The sequence below is a fragment of the Physeter macrocephalus genome, chromosome 8, assembly GCF_002837175.3.
Source record: "Physeter macrocephalus isolate SW-GA chromosome 8, ASM283717v5, whole genome shotgun sequence".
In the NCBI taxonomy this organism is placed as follows: Eukaryota; Metazoa; Chordata; class Mammalia; order Artiodactyla; family Physeteridae; genus Physeter; species Physeter macrocephalus.
In genome coordinates this window covers 126,929,970-126,942,698 of record NC_041221.1, presented here as the reverse complement: position 1 = coordinate 126,942,698, position 12,729 = coordinate 126,929,970, and the positions used below count along the sequence as shown (strand labels likewise).

The 12,729-nt window shown below is 35.2% G+C and overlaps 1 protein-coding gene across 1 annotated transcript in view; it reads right to left on the bottom strand.

The window, feature by feature from the left end:
• Positions 1 to 396: 396 nt before the first annotated feature.
• Positions 397 to 12,729, bottom strand: part of CHSY3 (chondroitin sulfate synthase 3) — a 311,496-nt gene continuing 299,163 nt past the window's right edge. Inside the window, exon 3 of the mRNA XM_024122152.1 lies at positions 397 to 2,814. Within this exon, the coding sequence (XP_023977920.1) occupies positions 1,252 to 2,814 (1,563 nt within the window). The 3' untranslated portion in view covers positions 397 to 1,251. The remainder of the gene's footprint in view (positions 2,815 to 12,729) is intronic.

Sequence of the window (12,729 nt, the reverse complement as noted above, 5' to 3'; positions counted from 1 at the left end):
ATATGAAATTAAATGACATTTTCCTAGGTGTTTTATAAGTTGCAGTATTATTTTTGTAAAATTAATTTTATATTTATAATTTCCGCATTTATTTTTGTATCTTTGAGCCATCTACCAATCCATATTAAAAGCCGTTTCTGACCTGTTCTTGGTTCAGTTTGATCACAAAGCTAATGAGATTGAAGAGGAATACTTCCCCCGGATTGTAAATTACTGACTAAAAAACTGCTCATTTTAATCACTTAATGAAGGCTAGGACTTAAAGCATACTGATACAAATATCATGCCCATAATTCCATATTAACTTTTCCAGCCTGTGTAGCAAGCATGTTTTGGTGAGTATGACCATTAAGAAATACATCAAATATGACTGACTAAAAGGAAACAACACAAATTTTTCAGTGTTTTTGAAAAAGAATATTGTTATACCTGTGTTTTATTATAAATAACCAGGTTCTGTCATATTTTATCTTCTTGCCAGCAAATGAAGGACATTGTTTCATAAAGCTTCTAAAATGTACATGAATATTTAATTAAATCATATTTCCTTGAGAAAATAAAATTCATTCGCATTTATAGCAGACAGTTGTGAGGAGCAGATAACTGTCATAAGACCAGGGTAGCCAGTACCGGTTGCTTGTGGAACAAACTCCTCAATTTTTAAAACTTTTTTTTAAAAAATAAACATACAATCATAAGTGTTCATTTCCTTTAAAAATTCTAAAGATGAAGAAAATTACTGTCTATATATTTAAGTCGTTGTATAAATTACAAAACTCAAGTTTATGTTACAGAGTCCCTTCCCCATAGGAAGCATAAAGCACTTTTGTGGTACCTTTCACCAGTAAATATTCGTATCACATTGAATTTGACAAACGAAAGAAAAGTCGATATTGCATCTTTAAGCTCCAAGAGAACATTCTTCTAAGCTGTCTCTCATGACGAATGAGCTTCAAAAGTCATATGATTGCCACGATTTAACTCAATCTCAATCTCAAAGATATATAAAAGTAATATACCTATTGACTTCAGTAGAAATCTGAAATATCAGTGAACCGCAGACTCTTCTTGTTTGAGGTCAACAAACACCCTTTGGAAGACAACCAAGAGTAGTTTAAGACCAGGACAACAAAATAAAATTATAACAATAATAATTATAATAATAAAAATAACAATAATAAAATAAAAATAACAACAACCAACAATGAGGTAAACTCCCCTTTAAAAAGGCAATATGTGTTGCCTGGACTGTCAGGAGAGAGTTCGATTGTACCTGACACCCAAATGTTTTTCCAACCACAGTTCAGCCAGTTGCACGGTTGAGGCAAAAGTACTTGCCTTGGATCCTAAGCACATCTTATACTGCTTAGGGTCCAAGTTAGGGTCACAATGAACTGGATGGAAAATATGCACCACTCCCACTTCTTGACTTCTGAAGGGCCTTAAGCCAGATCGAATAACTTTATTGTAGAGATCTACATCTTCCAGTCCCCAGCCTTGTATTGAGGTATCAAATCCACCTGCACCCAGAAGATCACTTTTATAAATACAGGTAATTCCATATCCATAGTCTCTCCAAAATCCAGTCTTCTTTGAGAAGACAAAGTCATTATCAGTGGGAGGACTTCCCCCATTGGTTACCTTTGGGTCATACTGGCTAAAGATGATGGGATAGTACACCTGTTGCCCCTGAATTGTATTGTCTCTACATCGTTGGAGAAAGTCTCCTCTGAAGATCAAGTCAACATCACAAAATAGCAGCAAAGTATCATTGTCAAACTGGGAAGATCCCATTTCAAGACCAAGACCTCTGGAAAACTCTCCCTTCATGGGGATCAGGGTCATTTCTGCTTCAGGGTACTTGTTTTGATATTCTCGTATCAGCTCAATATGCTTGCTGGAATCTTGGCCAGAATCCCTACTGAAAAGGATGATGACCAGCTTTACATTCTGCTTTGGGATAAGACAAGTGTTTTCAAAGTTCTCCATGAATCTCAAGAAAATGTCATGCCTTCCAATGAGAGGGACAAGAACATGTATTTTCTTTTCATTGTGCCCTCCCATTTCTTTGGCACCTTGAAAAGAAGATAATATCTTTAATGAATTAGATATAAAGGAGAATGACTGAGTGTCACTGTTAATACTCTCTACAAGACTGTTGACATCTAGCTCTTCAGTTTCTCTGAAGAAAGGCTTGCTGAACAACTGCTGAAGATAGGCATGACGTCTTACTGGCACAGTCAGTTTCCTCCCCTTGTGTCTTTTGTATAAGAGGAGTAAATCCAAAATGTACTCCACCCCATGCAGGGGATCAACCCTGCGGTAGCCATACTGAATTTCCTTGAAGTCAATGAGCCGTCCTCTACTCTTGGCATTCTCATTGATCATCTCCATCACCTGTAGGACGGTGTCATCCAGCGCTGTTCTCAGGATGCTGCTGATGCTCTGTCGGGGAGGCTGGTTCTCAGATGCTGAGTAAAGGAGCTTCCCTGTCAGGAATTCCCATTCTATCACTTCATCTCTCTCCCGAGGCTGGAAGTGGTTGAAAGAAGGCATCACTCCCAGCTGCTGGTCCTCTTTGCTCACTTCGCTGTTACTGAGCTTGCTCATCAGAGCGCTCTCCCGGTGGAGCTGGATGGTGCGGTAGCGAAGTTCAGAAATTTTGCGGCTAAGCATGTAATTATGAAGCCTGTATTGGTAGGCAGGCCTTTTGTTTGGATGAAGTGTTATGGCTGCATGGATTTTGCTGTTGTGAAGGTCTTGGATATAACCCTTCCGATTGTGTTCATAATTTTCATGGAACAGCTGCTGCATCTGAAAAGTAGAAGGAAATCAAGGTGTTAGCATAAGTTTAAAATATCAAAGAAAACAAGAATCGACTACATCCATAACCCCATAATGAATCATGGTGAGGGTGAGACAGGTGGGTAGAGCATGGATTTTCCAAAATAGGGGTTCACTCTGAGGAGTAAACCAATGCCCTGTTTCTTGGAATGGTAATATCAGCCCTAGAGGAGACCTACATTTTACTTAGCATCCTGATATACCATCTTTACAGAGTAAGTTCTTGGTAAGGTAATGTGGAACAGAAACTATATTGATCTACACTGCCTATTTAAAGGATCATACTCAAAATGCCTGACATCCTTATAAGCCAGAAAATCTCTCTGCTAATCTAGAAAATGTTCACAACCTCAGGCAGGAACAAAAATGAGATCAAACTTCAAACTGCCAGCTGTCTCCTCTGCCAGTCAATAAAGAAACCTCCATCACACCCATTCAAGAAAAGTACCAATGGAGGAGGAGAGGCGGTAGAGGAAGAGGAGAGGGAGGAGAGCCAGCAGCAGCAGCAGCATGAGATATCTGCAAATACATTGATTAAAAGGAGGAAAGGAATATTGCAAACTTAAGAATACATATCCAAAGCAGGAAAACCACAGAAAAAATTTAAAAATTAAGGACAATACACTCCTCCCTCCCCTCTAAGAAAAGAACTCAAGGAATAGATAAATGAGCTAAGTAAGATAAATAAAACCACTGATACTCACATTATAAGAAGGATAAAAAGAGATTTGTGGAAAACATAGAAAGAAGGGATTTGAGAAAATATAGCAAAATAATAGAAGTTTAAAATATAGGTTAAAAGTATGGGCGTATATGTCTATATGCATACACACATATAAATGTATATATTTGATAGATATTTAAAAGTTTGTATAAAAGTTTGGATATATATACATACAATAAATAAAATTTTGTTAAAATTTGGGTATATAATACATCTGGATATATAGTAAAGGAATACAAATATGTATATAAAATATGTCTGAGGGACATATTTCCCTTAAAATAAAGGAAGGTGTATATCTATGTGCAATTAGGCCAAGCGAAAAGAGAAAAGCAAAATAAACAAACAAAACCCAATTGGGCTGTAAAGTCGGAAAAGAATGAATCTTGCCACAACATTCTTTATAGCAACATTCCATGATGAAAACAATAGAGCACAGCCCAGGAAGACCCCAAGGAAGCAAATTAATGAATCAGATTATACTCAGCCAACCTAGAGCTCAAGTTTTATTGTGAAAAATAAACAGCTCCTAACATGTACGAATGTGTGGTATATCTGTGGTGATAAATTCTCTGACACTCCTCCAATCTAGAGGTGGGGGCTATGTCCCTTTCTTTTGTTACGACTTTAATAAACTACAGTAGAAATGACACTCTGCCACTTTTCAGACTGGCAGCTGCCACTTGTCTTGTTGAACTGCCACTCTACAGAAGCCACTAAGTGAAAAGTCTGAGTTAGTTGGTTAGATTCCTTGTTGCTGGCCAGAACCTCCAGTAAAATGTGGTATAGCAGATATGTTCTTGTTCCAGTCTCAGCATCAGGAAAGATGTCAACATGGCTCTTTAACACATTAAGGAAGTTCATTTCTATTTCTAGTTTGCTAAGATTTTTACCATGAGTGAATTTTGAAGCTGATCCAATATTTTTTTCTGCATCCATTGAGAAGATTATGTGATGCTTTTTTTTTCTGTTAACATGGTGAATTGCATTGATTCATTTTCTAATATTAAACAACCTTTGTATTCCTTGAATAAACCCAACATGATCTTGATATTCATCCTCTTTATATATCGCTGGAATATATTTGCAAATATTTTGTTTAGGATTTACTGTGAGAATCCAATTCTCCCCAATTTGATATCCCCAAATTGATATATAGATTCAAGGCAATTCCAATACAAATCTCACCATTTTAAAAAAGAATATGTTGCTGCTGATATTAACAGGTTGATTCTAAAATTTATGTAGAAATGAAGTCAAGGATATTCAAGATAATCTTAAAAAAAGATACACTACAGATCAAAAGTTACAGAAATTTAGATAGTACGATATTGGTACAAGGATAAACAAATAGAAGAAAGGACCAAAATAGTCCATAAGCAAACCTACACATGACATATGATTTATGACTTATGACAAATATGATAGTGGAGAGTGGAGGAACGGTGGTCTTTTCAGTAATATATATTCATATGGAAAAATGACCCCTACATCCCACAATAAAAAAATCTGTCCCAGATGCACTGGTGATATAAAAATGAAAGGTTAACTTTTTTTTTCTAAAAGTTAACACTAGAAAATACCTGTTTGTGTTTTGGTTAGGTGAATTTTCTTAAATAGGACACAAGGTACTTATAAAAATAGACTGGTAAACTGGACTACATTAAAATAAGAACTCTATTTCTCATAAACACCATTAAGAGATTATAAAAGGTAAACTACAGAGTGGGAGAATATAGTTTTAACAGATCTTACCAAAAAGGACTAATACCCAGAATATATAATGAACTTGTAAAAATTAATAGGGAAGGACAAACCCAATTTAAAAATGGAAAAAGAATCTTGAATGGGCACTTCACAAAAGAGAATATGTAAAAGCCTGATAAACATATACAAAAACCTTCTCTAGTTCATTCATCATCAGGGTAATGCAATTTAAAGTCACAATGTGATTTTAATCTACGAAAATGGTTAATGACTGATAATGCATTGTGAAAGTAGCAGATTTGGAACTCTCACACACAGCTGGTGAGAATGTAACTTGGTTCAACCACTGTGGAAACTTGTATTGACTAAAATGACTGTATACGTTCTCTGTGACTCAGTAATTCTACTCTTAGCTACATGCCCAATACACATACATACATACATATATCTAAAAATACATACATGTATATATACGTACATTTTCATAGCAACATTATTCATAATACCCCCCAAACCAAAAGCAACCCTAATGTACATCGAGAGTAGAATAGATAAATAAACATAATGGAAAACAATACGTCAATTAAAATAAATGAAATAGTATTACTCACAACAACATGAACAAATCTCACAAATAACAAACAAGTGAAAGAAACCATATACAAAATAATACATTTTGTATGATTCTATTCATATGAAATTCAGAAATAGGTAAAGCTAACGTATGCTGTTAGCTGTAAGAACAGTGAGCAAAAATCAAGGAAGTGGGCAGGGAAGCTCTGGAGGGCTGGTAATATTCTATTTGTTGACCTAGGTTGTGGTTACACATATACATTTAATTTGTGAACATTCACTGAACTGTTACTTAAGTTATGTTTGTTATACTACAATTAATAAATGACTTTTAAAAATATGCATATACATGCATGTGGAGTTAGGTAGGTTTTTCTGATATGTATGTATATAAATGTGTGTGGATATGTGAGGAGAGAGAGAGAATATGAATATCAGAGAAGTTTTCATAGAGAAGATGACCTAAAAGGTATAAGACCAATACCGTGGCAGATTCTTTATCTCCAGTATTTCACCTGGTTCTTATTCTATACTCAGAGAGATTTTCAAATCAACATCATCTGACCTTGAATAATATAACCCTAGATATTTTGAGACGGATTTTGGACTTGATTCAAGACACAGTAGTTCAGTTACATCCAGTATGTTTTTTTCTAAAAACACAAGCCAATTTTTATTTGAAACTTTGATGTTAAATTAAATACATATAAGCAGGCTGTTATATCTCCATTTTTGTATTATTTAAAAAAAAATTTTATTGGCGTATGGTTACTTTACAATGTTGTGTTAGCCTCCACTGCACAACAAAATGAATCAGCCATGTATTATTATTTTTTTACCTGAATTTGCTTCAATATTTTACTTTATGTAATTTTTCCATGGATTTTTTTTGGTATGCAACAAGATTAAAAAAAATCTAATGGCATATAGAATACTAATTATACCACTTCTAAAAAGTACTGGCCCTCTGAAACTATTCTTTCTTGAGGCCTGCTTTACATTACTAAGAAAAGGGAACATGCTAAATTAAATAGGAAACATTGCTCAGAGGCAAACTGTTAAATTGTAGATTTACCTAGCTCCTTTAGTGATACTGAAGTGATTAATATTGCACAACTTGATAAAGGTGACATTTGTTATAGAAGAAAAATATCTAAGTATTAAAATGTTTAACTAACTTGCACCACTCACATCATTACAACCCAAGTTACCTATATAGTGCTTATTTTTCTACTGTATTCCTTTGCAGAAATATTACAAGCAGACAAAGTCGGGGTGGGGGGCAATCCTTAAAAATAGCACATTCACACATACTCTAGGTAGTGAGGTAATGATTAGAACATCGTGAATTTATGTCATATTTTCCATTAAGAAGCATAGAGGATATCAGTATTTTCTGTCTGTATGTAGGGAGGACCAAAGAATGAAGGATGGACAGGAGAATGAAATTAGCCAGATCTGAACTTGAGTACTGGCTCCATCATTTCTTTTTTGAATTTTCTTTTATTTATTTTTTTAAACAGCAGGTTCTTATTAGTTATCTATTATATATATATTAGTGTATATGTGTCAATCCCAATCTCCCAATTCATCAGACCACCATAACCCCGCGCCGCCACTTTCCCCCCTTGGTGTCCATACGTTTGTTCTGTATATCTGTGTCTCAATTTCTACCCTGAAAACCAGTTCATCTGTACCATTTTTTAGGTTCCACATACATGCATTAATATACAATATTTGTTTTTCTCTTTCTGACTTACTTCACTCTGTATGACAGTCTCTAGATCCATCCACATCTCTGCAAATGACTGAACTTCATTCCTTTTTACGCCTGAGTAATATTCCATTGTATACACGTACCACATCTTCTTCATCCATTCATCTGTTGATGAGCATTTAGGTTGCTTCCATGACCTGGCTATTGTAAATAGTGTGGCAATGAACATTGGGGTGCATGTGTCTTTTTGAATTATGGTTTCCTCTGGGTATATGCCCAGTAGTGGGATTGCTGGGTCATATGGTAGTTCTATTTTTAGATTTTTAAGGAACCTCCATACTGTTCTCCATAGTGGCTGTATCAATTTACATTCCCACCAACAGTGCAAGAAGGTTTCCTTTTCTCCACACCCTCTCCGGCATTTGTTGTTTGTAGATTTTCTGATGATGCCCATTCTAACTGGTGCGAGGTGATAACACATTGTAGTTTTGATTTGCATTTCTCTAATGATTAGTGATGTTGAGCATCCTTTCATGTGTTTGTTGGCAGTCTCTACATCTTCTTTGGAGAAATGTCTATTTAGGTCTTCTGCCTATTTTTGGTTGGGTTTTTTTTTTTAATATTGAGCTGCATTAACTGTTTATATATTTTGGAGATTAATCCTTTGTCCACTGATTCATTTGCAAATATTTTCTCCCATTCTGAGGGTTGTATTTTCGTCTTGTTTGTAGCTTCCTTTGCTTTGCAAAAGCTTTTAAGATTCACTAGGTCCCATGTGTTTATTTTTATTTCCACTACTCTAGGAGGTGGGTCAAAAAAGATCTTGCTGTGATTTATGTGATTTCTTCTTATGTTTTATAGTGTCCGGTCTTACATTTAGGTCTCTAATCCATTTTGAGTTTATTTTTGTGTATGGTGTTAGGGAGTGTTCTAATTTCATTCTTTTACATGTAGCTGTCCAGTTTTCCCAGCACCACTTATTGAAGAGACTGTCTTTTCTCCATTGTATATCTTTGCCTCCTTTGTCATAGATTAGTTGACCATAGGTGCATGGGGTTAATCTCTGGGCTTACTATCCTGTTCCATTGATCTATATTTCTATTTTTGTGCCAGTACCATATTGCCTTGATTACTGTACCTTTGTAGTATAGTCTGAAGTCAGGGAGCCTGATTTCTCCAGCTCCGTTTTTTCTCCTCAAGACTACTTTGGCTATTCGGGGTCTTCTGTGTCTCCATACAAATTTTAAGTTTTTTTGTTCTAGTTCTGTAAAAAATGCCACTGGTAATTTGGTAGGGATTGTGTTGCATCTGTAGATTGCTTTGGGTAGTGTAGTCATTTTCACAATATTGATTCTTCCAATCCAAGAATATGGTATATCTCTCCATCTGTTTGTGTCATCTTTGATTTCTTTCATCAGTGTCTTATAGTTTTCTGAGTACAGGTCTTTTACCTTCTTAGGTAGGTTTATTCCTAGGTATTTTATTCTCTTTTTTGCAATGGTGAATGGGATTGTTTCCTTATTTCTCTTTCTGATCTTTCCTTGTTAGTGTATAGCAATGCAAGAGATTTTTGTGAATTAATTTTGTATCCTGCAACTTTGTCAAATTCATTGACTAGCTCTAGTAGTTTTCTGGTGGCATTTTTAGGATTCTCTACGTATAGTATCACGTCATCTGCAAACAGTGACAGTTTTACTTCTCCTTTTCCAATTTGTATTCCTTTTATTTCTTTTTCTTCTATGATTGCCGGGGCTAGGACTTCCAATTCTATGTCTATTCTATGTTGAATAATAGTGGCAAGAGTGGACATCCTTGTCTTGTTCCTGATCTTAGAGGAAATGATTTCACTTTTTCACCATTGAGAATGATGTTTGCTGTGGGTTTGTTGTATATGGCCTTTATTATGTTAAGGTACGTTCCCTCTATGCCCACTTTCTGGAGAGTTTTTATCATAAATTGGTGTTGAATTTTGTCAAAAGCTTTTTCTGCATCTATTGAGATGATCATATGGTTTTTCTTCTTCAATTTATTAATATGGTGTATCACATTGACTGATTGGTGTATATTGAAGAATCCTTGCATCCCTGGGATAAATCCCCCTTGATCATGGGGTATTATCCTTTTAATGTGTTGTTGGATTCTGTTCGCTAGTATTTTGTTGAGGATTTTTGCATCTATATTCATCAGTGATATTGGTCTGTAATTTTCTTTTACTGCAGTATCTTTGTCTGGTTTTGGTATCAGGGTGATGGTGGGCTTATAGAATGAGTTTGGGAGTGTTTCTTCCTCTGCAATTTTTTGGAAGAGTTTGAGAAGGACGGGTGTTAGCTCTTCTCTAAATGTTTGATAGAATTCACCTATGAAGCCATCTGGTCCTGGACTCTTGTTTGTTGGAAGATTTTTAATCACAGTTTCAATTTCATTACTTGTGATTGGTCTGTTCATATTTTCTATTTCTTCCTGGTTCAGTCTTGGAAGGTTATACCTTTCTAAGAATTTGTCCATTTCTTCCAGGTTGTCCATTTTATTGGCATAGAGTTGCTTGTAGTAGTCTCTTAGGATGCTTTATATTTCTGCAGTGTCTGTTGTAACTTCTCCTTTTTTACCTCTAATTTTATTGATTTGAGTCCTCTCTCTGTTTTTCTTGGTGAGTCTGGCTAAAGGTTTATCAATTTTGCTTATCGCCTCAAAGAATAAGCTTTTAGTTTTATTGATCTTTGCTATTGTTTTCTCTATTTCATTTATTTCTGCTCGGATCTTTATGATTTCTCTCCTTCTACTAACTGTGGGTTTTATTTGTTCTTTTTTCTCTAGTTCCTTTAGCTGTAAGGTTAGATTGTTTATTTGAGATGTTTGTTGTTTCTTGAGGTAGGCTTGTATTGCTATAAACTCCCCTATTAGAACTGCTTTTTTTGCATCCCATAGGTTTTGGATTGTCATGTTTTTGTTGCAAATTGTCTCCAGGTATTTTTTGATATCCTCTTTGATTTCTTCAGTGATCTCTTGGTTATTTAGTAACGTATTGTTTAGCCTCCATGTGTTTGTGTTTTTTACGTTTTTCTCCCTGTAATTGATTTCTAATCTCATAGCATTGTGGTCGGAAAAGATGCTTGATATGATTTCAATTTTCTTAAATTTACCGAGGCTTGATTTGTGACCCAAAATGTGATCTATCCTGGAGAATGTTCCGTGTGCACTTGAGAAGAAAGTGTAATCTGCTGTTTTTGGATTGAACATCCTATAAATATCAATTAAATCTATCTGGTCTATTGTGTCATTTAAAGCTTGTGTTTCCTTATTAATTTTCTGGGTGGAGATCTGTCCATTGGTGTAAGTGCGGTGTTAAAGTCCCCCACTATTACTGTGTTACTGTCGATTTCCTCTTTTATATTTGTTAGCAATTGCCTTATGTATTGAGGTGCTCCTATGTTGGCTGATATATATTTATAACTGTTATATCTTCTTGGTTTGATCCCTTGATCATTATGTAGTGTCCTTGGCTCCACCATTTCTAAGCCATTTCCTATCAATCTGTGTAAATCTCAGTCTCCTAACCTATAAAAGGGAAAATGCCAACCACCTCAATGTATATTAAAATGTTGCTCAATAGGACAAAAAAATATATATATATATATACACATATATACATATATATATATATTTATACACATACAGTGCTTAACATCGTGTCTGGTATATAGAAAACAGTCAAAAAAAGGGTTTGCCAGCCTCCTCCTGAGATTGCTCTTTTTAGCTAGGAGTTTTCAGAGGATGAGAGCAGCACCCTCTAGGCTTGCTTCATCTTTGCTCACCTCTGGAAATGCTTGGGAACAGTTATAATTTGGCCACATACACTCACTGCTTCAATGTATCTAACATGCCATTAGGCACCTTCTCCTAACAAAAGTCTTCAACATTTTACTACCAGAAAGATAAATTATTGTGTGGGTTTCAGCAAACCAAGGTTCAAGAGCGTTAAGTGATTTAACCAATGGTCGACTGAGAGTAATGAGGTTATGACTAAAACTAGAATAAGCAGTCAGTTTTGCTACTTATCACACTAAATTTTTAATGTAGCAAAATTACTTTAAGAAAAAGTATAAAATACACATTTTAAATTATATTAGCTTGTCTGAAATAATTCAGGGCTTCATTTCCTTTACAGAATTTTCAATTGATTTCATGGTACCTCCAGAGCCTTATACTGAAAGGGAAAATCATTTCACACTAACAAAATCACAATGGCAAGTGACAGCAGTATGTCCTGACTGACCCCAGTGTTTTAAGTGTATCACCCAAAATCTCACCCTCTGAGAAGGAAATTATCTGAGAAGTTATAGAAAAATCTATTATAAAAAGCAGAGAGTGGAAGAATAAATGCCAAGATACAGCTGTATGTTATTATTAATCTACTACATTAAATTTCCATTTGTTTTAGATTTATTAATGATAACATAGCATATGGGAAAACTGGACAGCTACATGTAAAAGGATGAAATTAGAACACTCCCTAATACCATACACAAAAATAAAGTCAAAATGGGTTAAAGACCTAAATGTAAGGCCAGGCACTATAAAACTCTTAGAGGAAAGCATAGGCAGAACACTCTGTGACATAAATCACAGCAAGACCCTTTTTTGACCCATGTCCTAGAGAAATGGAAATAAAAACAAAAATAAATGGGACCTAATGAAACTTAAAAGCTTTTGCACAGCAAAGGAAACCAAAAACAAGATGAAAAGAAAACCCTCAGAATGGGAGTAAATATTTGCAAATGAAGCAAATGACAAAGGATTAATTTCCAAAATACACAAGCAGCTCATGCAGCTCAATGTCAAAAAAACAAACAATCCAGTCCAAAAATGGGCAGAAGACCTAAATAGACATTTCTCCAAAGAAGATATACAGATTGCCAACAAACACGTGAAAGGATGCTCAATATCACTAATCATTAGAGAAATGCCAATGAAAACTACAATGAGGTATCACCTCACACCGGTCAGAATGGCCATCATCAAAAAATCTACAAACAATAAATGCTGGAGAGGGTGTGGAGAAAAGGGAAGCATCTTGCACTGTTGGTGGGACTGTAAATTGATACAGCCACTATGGAGAACAGTATGGAGATTCCTTAAAAATCTAAAAATAGAACTACCATATGAC